The 7,180-nt window shown below is 42.8% G+C and overlaps 1 protein-coding gene and 1 pseudogene across 1 annotated transcript; both read right to left on the bottom strand.

The window, feature by feature from the left end:
* Positions 1-357: 357 nt before the first annotated feature.
* Positions 358-6,314, bottom strand: LOC119344866 (annotated as a pseudogene).
* A 187-nt stretch (positions 6,315-6,501) lies between these two features.
* Positions 6,502-7,176, bottom strand: LOC119344867 (wall-associated receptor kinase-like 4; the record flags this gene model as incomplete). Its single annotated transcript, XM_037615164.1, has 1 exon — positions 6,502-7,176. A coding segment is annotated over one exon (675 nt), but the record flags the coding sequence as incomplete, so codon positions are not given.
* Between the last annotated feature and the right edge of the window lie 4 nt (positions 7,177-7,180).

Here is a 7,180-nt window from a genome sequence, read left to right as displayed (position 1 = left end):
AAAAAAAATTCGCCGAAATATATCGATATGAGATCTAGTTTTGAAGAACTCGTCGCGAGGGATTTAATGGTGAAAATGGATCTTCAATCGAATTTTTCATTTAAGAGATAAAACATTTTAAAAACTGAAAATCCGAAAAGATTCTCGCATGCATGCATGCGATGATGTGGCAATCTATTTACATTAAAGACGTGTGATACGTCTCCTTTCCTGCCACACATGTGGCAGTTATCGACGTCCTAGTCTAAAAGAGGAAATAAGCAACAATCCACTTATAAAACTACTACCTGAAGCAACGCTCCAAAAGGAAAAAATGAAGGCAACAAAATAAAGGGGACTCTCTTCTTACTTGCGGGGTCACCAAAATCTTTTCCTACCAACGTGTTGAATCTTTTGCCAGTTTGGATGTCCATCTGTTTGACAAGACTTCATGAACCCATCGTTGCAGTCACGGAGTGTGAAATCCTCAAGAGACTCTGGTAGCGCTGGAAGCAAACGAACATTCAAACAACCTTGGATCCATAGTTTCTCGAGCGAGCTGAGGTGCTCCATATTGCGTGGCAAGGCGTTCCAACTGCAGTCCCACAGAAAGAACTGACGAAGATGAATGAAAGCCTCCACCAGTTCAGGAGCAGCTCCTGGCTGCCTCCAATAGCAGAGTATAAGTTTCTGCAGCTTCTCTGGTCCACCATTTTGCCTGCCCACCATCTAGTTTGGGTATACAGAACCTTGGTAGCCACTGATTGTCAGGTTTTCAAGCCCCACGGGAGGACAAAGGCCCTCAAGTACCTCTGCTGCGACTCCTGAACTTCCAAAGAACGACAGTGATAGATCTGTGAGCCGTTTCTTGGCAGCTAGATCGACTTCAAGAGCTTCCTCTCTGCTTAAAACACTTCCAAGACAAGAGATACTCAATTTGCCACTGAGCCTGTTTAGGTACCTCAACTGCTTTGCCTCGTGCCCTTGTTCAGGACTTATTGCGAATGCTGGGATTGTTTGGAGTGAGACAAGCCCACTGATGTTTGAAAATTTCAATCCCATACCGCTGCATACATGCCGCAAGTTGATAAGATCACCACAGGAAAATACCAAATCATTGCATTGACCAAAATCTAGCGGTTGCATCTGGTAAAGCTGGTTTAGACTGCTTGGTAAAACTACTCTGCATCCAAGATCTGTCCGGAAAGCAAGAAACCGTAGATGTTTTAAATGACCAACAGATTCTGGAACAGAGAATGTATCTAGTTTCTGAATAAATGCATCCTTTTCCAGACTCAAAGCAATTGCTAGTACCCGCAGTTTCGGCAGGCTCTTGAGTATTTTCTTGATGACTATTTCCTCAACTGGTGTATCCCCTCCAACACTATAAATGATGAGAGTGTGTAACTTCCCCAATTCAAGAATCTTCTCAGTAATCAATGTTGCATCATAACTCTGAACAAAAAGATGACGAACGTCTTGGGGAACATCTCGTGTCCATCCTCCTCCTTCCTGGCTGATGTTATTGTCAATTCTGAAGCAGTCACTGCCAGCTACTGTCTCTGCTAAATCATGCAGCAGATCATGAACTAAATAGTATTCCTTGTCATAATAGAAGTCCCAGCCGCCTGGTTGAATAAATGAGATCGACAGTAGTTCATTAAAGATTTCCTGACCAACCTCTTCAATATCCCTCCCTTCATCTGTGCTTCTTATGAACCCTTCTGCCACCCACAGTCTAACTAATTCATCACGGTGCAAGTGATGTCTCCTAGGAAAAATACTGCAGTAAGCAAAGCAACGCCTAGCCTGCTCACCAAGCTGATAGTAGCTCCACCACAGAGGCCCTCCCCATACCTTGAAAAGGTCTTGATCTCTGACTCTTCTCCAATGGTCGACATCTGGTTGTCGACGTAAATTTCCTCCCACTGTTCTGGCTGCTAGAGGCGCCCCCTTCAGTTTTTTTGCAATCTCACCACCAATGTTCTGGAACATGCTTTGATCTTGGCCATCTTCGAGGGCGTAATGCATGAATAGCTCAAAGAAAGCGGTATCATCAAACTCGGGTACCGGCATGGCAGTATATCTCACACCAGGACCTAGATCTGATAATGCATATTTACTACGAGTTGTCACTAGGATCTTGCTTCCGTTCTTTCCTTTCTTCAGTGGAGAAAGTAACTTTGGTATGTCCTGATTACCGACATCCTTATTGCACCATACATCATCTAGTACCAAAAGGAATCGCTTTCCATCTACTTTGCTTTCCAATTCTTCTCCCAATGCATTCAAGTTGTTAAATTGAGGGCATGGAACCTTAGGCTCACAAGCTGCTTCGTACAACTCCTTGAAGATGTCACCAACACTAAAATTTTGAGAGACATGAACCCACATAAGAAGGTCAAAATGGCCTTCCTTGTTGTCTTCCTTGTCCTTTTTTTTCATGGGCATAAACAAACTGCGCAAGGGTAGATTTCCCATATCCGCCAACTCCATGCATGCCAATTACAGAAAAGCATAGGTTGTCGCTGGTGCTTGGATGAATATGACCATCCCTTTCATGAAGCATTTGTATGATCTCATCATGGTCATTATCTCAACCAAATACTTTTTGCGAGGAAATTGCCATAGTAGGTGGATTGGTAACCACTGTCTGTCTTCTATTGTCATTACTTATGCTTGACAACTCAAGTTTATCCAAAATTTGGAATGCTTCATTTATAACGTCTACTATCTTCTTTAGACTCTCAATCAACTTTTCCTTTGACATACCACTCTCCTATAATACAAAATAACAGGTCAGAAATCTCCCCAAAAATAAATTATAGGTGCTACATACTCCCTCCGTTCCGAATTACTTGTCTTAGATTTGTCTAGATACGGATGTATTTAGCACTAAAATGAGTCTAGATACATCTGTATCTAGACAAATCCAAGACAAATAATTTGGAACGGAGGGAGTAGATAAGAACATTTTTTTACACAAACTATCCCTGCACTAAATAAAAAACAATGTAATATAGGGAAATTGTATAACCTCCCAGGATTTTGTCAAATACGTTGTGGAATCTAGACTGACTTGCCATAAGTCTAGTTGTTTGGAAAACACAAGGCACAGTCACACACAACCCACACACACATACCAGTATACCAACACCATTGTATGCACAAGATTTGTGCACGCGCGTCCTCTACAAGCTAGTATATGAATATACCCATGAGCTAGAAGCTTGCTGATTTGGAAAAGAGAAGTTTATTTCAAAATGGAATATCTGAGGGCATCTTTAATGCTGATCCGCAAATCGGGCACCGCATTCGTCCGCGGACAGGGGGATCAGTCTGCGGACACTGATGCAGGAACCGGCCATCCAATAGTACCCACATACATTTCAAACCTGATTTCCGCAAACTGGATGAATTACATGCAAACCGGATGATTTTCATCTAAACCGGAGCACATTCATTTCATTTTGGACATATTTTAACTAAAGAAGATTGGATCTAAATCTATCCTACGACGGCATCAATCCTCCGCGTCCCGTCCTTGTTATGCCCTTCTGCCAATCGTCGGGCACATCTCGCCATCTCCATGAGGGGCGGGGATGAGACCGGTGAAGTGAGGGTGCGGTTGCCGACAAGAAAGAGTAGAACATGGGAGACGGACCATCCCACTTGGGACACGAGCCCCCACCGCCTCCCATGCCCTACTCATCCTCGTCGGAGTCCACGGCTTGACTGTTGCTGGTGGCAGTGGACGTGAGATCGATAATGGACGTGTACTACTGGAAAAAGGCTTATGGGTGGCCTCAAATGAGTGGCGGGGACAGCCAGAAACCCACCACTACTATTTTGGAAAAGTAGCAGTGGCGGGTAGAAATCACCACCCACCATTGCACGATAATGGGCGGTGAGATCAAAAACGGATGTGCACTACTGGAAAAAGGCTTATGGGTGGCCTCAAATGAGTGACGGGGACAGCCAGAAACCCACCACTGCTATTTTGGAACTGCACGTCCAACTACAGTGGTGGGAAAAATTTAAAACTCGCCACTATTAAACTTTTTCAAATTTTCTAGCGAACTAAATACAGCAATGGTGGGCCCGCATGTAATGCCCACCACAGGTATGTCTGTCATCAGTGACAAGTGAAAATTATGCCCGCCACAAAATTATTTCAGCAAACCGCACCCAACACAATTCAAAATTTCAGAAAGCTAGCGGTGGCGGGCGGTGGGGGATGCCTGCCACATATATTCTGTATGAAAAATCATTAAAAATATATTTACTGAACGTAGACTACTCTTAAATTTGCAATGGGGCTGTCTATGTTGTGTATTAATCGTAGAAACGATTTGAAGTGAAAACGATTTTTTTTAAAATAAAGGCAGCAGTTTACACTTCGTTTGAGAGTGTTCGGTTTGTACATTAGGTGCATCAAATTTTTGCCGTAACGCCCTCAATTTTTGACCACACCCTACAAGGGTGCAATGAAGACACCATGCCAAGTTTTCTCCCTTTCGAAGCTCATTTGCATGTTACTATCTCCGTCCTGGTTTATTAGTCCCTTTAGTATTTTGTGCAAAATTTTGACCTTAGATTTAACTAAAAAAATCTTAATGCATGTAACCAAAAATAATATCTCTCAAAACTATGTTCAAATACGAATCTAGAGATATAATTTTTGCTAACATGCATTATTATTTACTTAGTTAAATATATGGTGAAAGTTTGGCACAAAATACTATGGGGACCAATAAACCAGGACGGAGGTAGTATTTTGCACCAAAGAGAGTTTTTCCCTTTTAAGTGTCTAGAAAAACAGCTAATGCATCGAAATTAGTAGACCAGCTAAAAATTTGTCCAAATATGGTCCCGGGGCTTTGTATGTTGTGTATTAATCATAGAAAAGGTTTAAATTCTATTTTTTAAATATAGTTGAGTGAGAAAGATGGTGGTTTATGTCCGAAGCCGTTACACTTTGTTTGAGAGTGTTCGGTTTGTGCATGAGGTGTATCAAACTTTTATTGTAACGCCCTTAATTTTTGACCACAACCTACAAGGGTGCAATGAAGACAATAGACCAAGTTTCCTCCCTTTCGGAGCTCATTTGCACGCTATTTCACACCGAAGAGTGTTTTGTCCTTTTAAGTGGCTAGAAAAATCCTTACTCTTTGGTTGAGAGTGTTCGGTTTGTACATGAGGTGCATCAAAACAATTATCATAATGCCCTCAATTTTTTTTACGTACAAGGGTGCAATGAAGACTCATGGCATGTTTCCTCCCTTTCGGAGCTAGTTTGCATGCTATTTCGTACTGAAGAGCATTTTTGCCTTTTAAGTGGCCGGAAAATCAGCTAATGCATAAAAAATAGCAGACCAGCTCAAAAGGTGTCTAAATTGCGCGTACAGCAGCCCCGAAGAGGGGGAAACGTGGTGAGAGCCGCCCCAAGGTAACGACATCCAGAACCTCCGACAGCACGTGCCAACCGGAAATAACGACACTATCCCAGGCAGCTAGTCCTGGTGCTCGCATTTATTTCTAGATTTATTTCGGAATTTACGGCGATGTGCATTCAGTGGGAGGAGACGTTTCCGTCGACGACGAGGTGCCTATGATGACTTCGTAAATTTCAAGATAATATGCCGGTTCAGTCTTTCAGAGTGCTCATACGGGTAGGGTGTGCGTGTGTGCGTTCATAGGGGCGAGTGTATGCGCGTGTATTTGAGCGCTTGCGTCTGTATTGTGTTAAAAAAAAGCCAAAAAGCAACACCGGACCCAAAGCAACGACAGCGAATCGGCAGGAGAAAACAATAGGTCCAGAAGAGAACGCACGCAACGAAGTCAGAGTGGCCCACACGCAACGGAGATTGCTAAGCGCGCCCACAGAATTGGTAAACACGTTTAAAAAACTTTGACCGAAAGCCTATAGTCACATAGGATTTCTACCCTCGGCCTCCCAAACTAATGCATGTGTCCATACTCCGTAGGCCCCCACTCCTTATCGGCCAAGTGGTGAAACATGAAAGCTTAAACTTGGTTAGAAATAGGGGCTTTGGTATTACATTCTTACTTGAGCAACTCAATGGACGGGCAATGGATGCTCAGGCAAAATTGTTTACATCTACCTTCCTGCTTATAACAAGGTATTCTGGGTGCTCAGGCGGCAGTTCGTCTTCAACCCTATGTACCTTGGATGTGCACTTGGCATCTAGTCTGGCAACCTCCCATTGTTCACCATCCAACTCCATGTTGTCCAGCGCCGGGACACCCTCCATCAACATATTTTCTCGCTCCCTAAAAAATACATATTTTTCTTGTGAACTTCTAAAATTCATTGCGACAAACTTGACAGAAGTTGTAACTGAACTCATTTTATTAACTTTTGACATACTTGGCTCTATGTGACCCATTAGCATAGGAAGTACACACATGGTTATAATCTATAGTTCCTAACCGATACTCCGCCCTATGGAACCACATCTATTAAAAACATAACCACAACATCTTGCCATGCAAGTAAAATCATCTTGGAATTTCCGATGATTGGATGAACTCATTCTCCATGCTGTATATTCTAGTTCCTTCACCTCCTTTGTTTTTGTTCCATGGCTGGCCTTTTAGAGCACTCTGGCTCACGCTTATTGTCTGGCCATTGTAATGGGCCTTTGAGCTTTGCACATCTTGAAGTATTGTCTCCACCTGCCTCATTGTAGGCCTTTCTTCACCTTTCAAACTTAAGCATGCTTCCACGAGTCTTGAGACCACTTCAGCATCTTCAGTCCCTCCTTCCTCAACAATTTGTCCATCTAGAATATCTAAGAATCGATTGTCTCTTATGAGTGATACAACATGTGATGCTAGGCTCTTGCCTTCTGAGGAATGGGAAGAAAAAACTGGCGTCACCCTTGTTAGTAACTCTGCTAGGATGACACCAAAGCTATAAACATCGCTTTTCTCTGTGAGCCGACCAGTATAGTAGTATTCAGGATCAAGGTAGCCATAGGTTCCCTGGACAGCTGTAAGTATTCCCGTCTCATCTAATTCAATCGACCTTGAAGCTCCAAAATCTGACAGTTTTGATGTCAAGGTATCAGTAAGTAGTATATTTGCACTTTTGATATCTCTATGGTAAACTGATATTGTAGCAGCGGAGTGTAGATATGCAATGGCCCTTGCAGTTTCGAGTGCAATCCTCAACCTA

Source organism: Triticum dicoccoides, unplaced genomic scaffold, assembly GCF_002162155.2.
Source record: "Triticum dicoccoides isolate Atlit2015 ecotype Zavitan unplaced genomic scaffold, WEW_v2.0 scaffold189488, whole genome shotgun sequence".
Taxonomy (NCBI): domain Eukaryota; kingdom Viridiplantae; phylum Streptophyta; class Magnoliopsida; order Poales; family Poaceae; genus Triticum; species Triticum dicoccoides.
The sequence above is the reverse complement of the archived record's forward strand: the minus strand, read 5'-3'. Positions and strand labels throughout refer to the sequence as shown.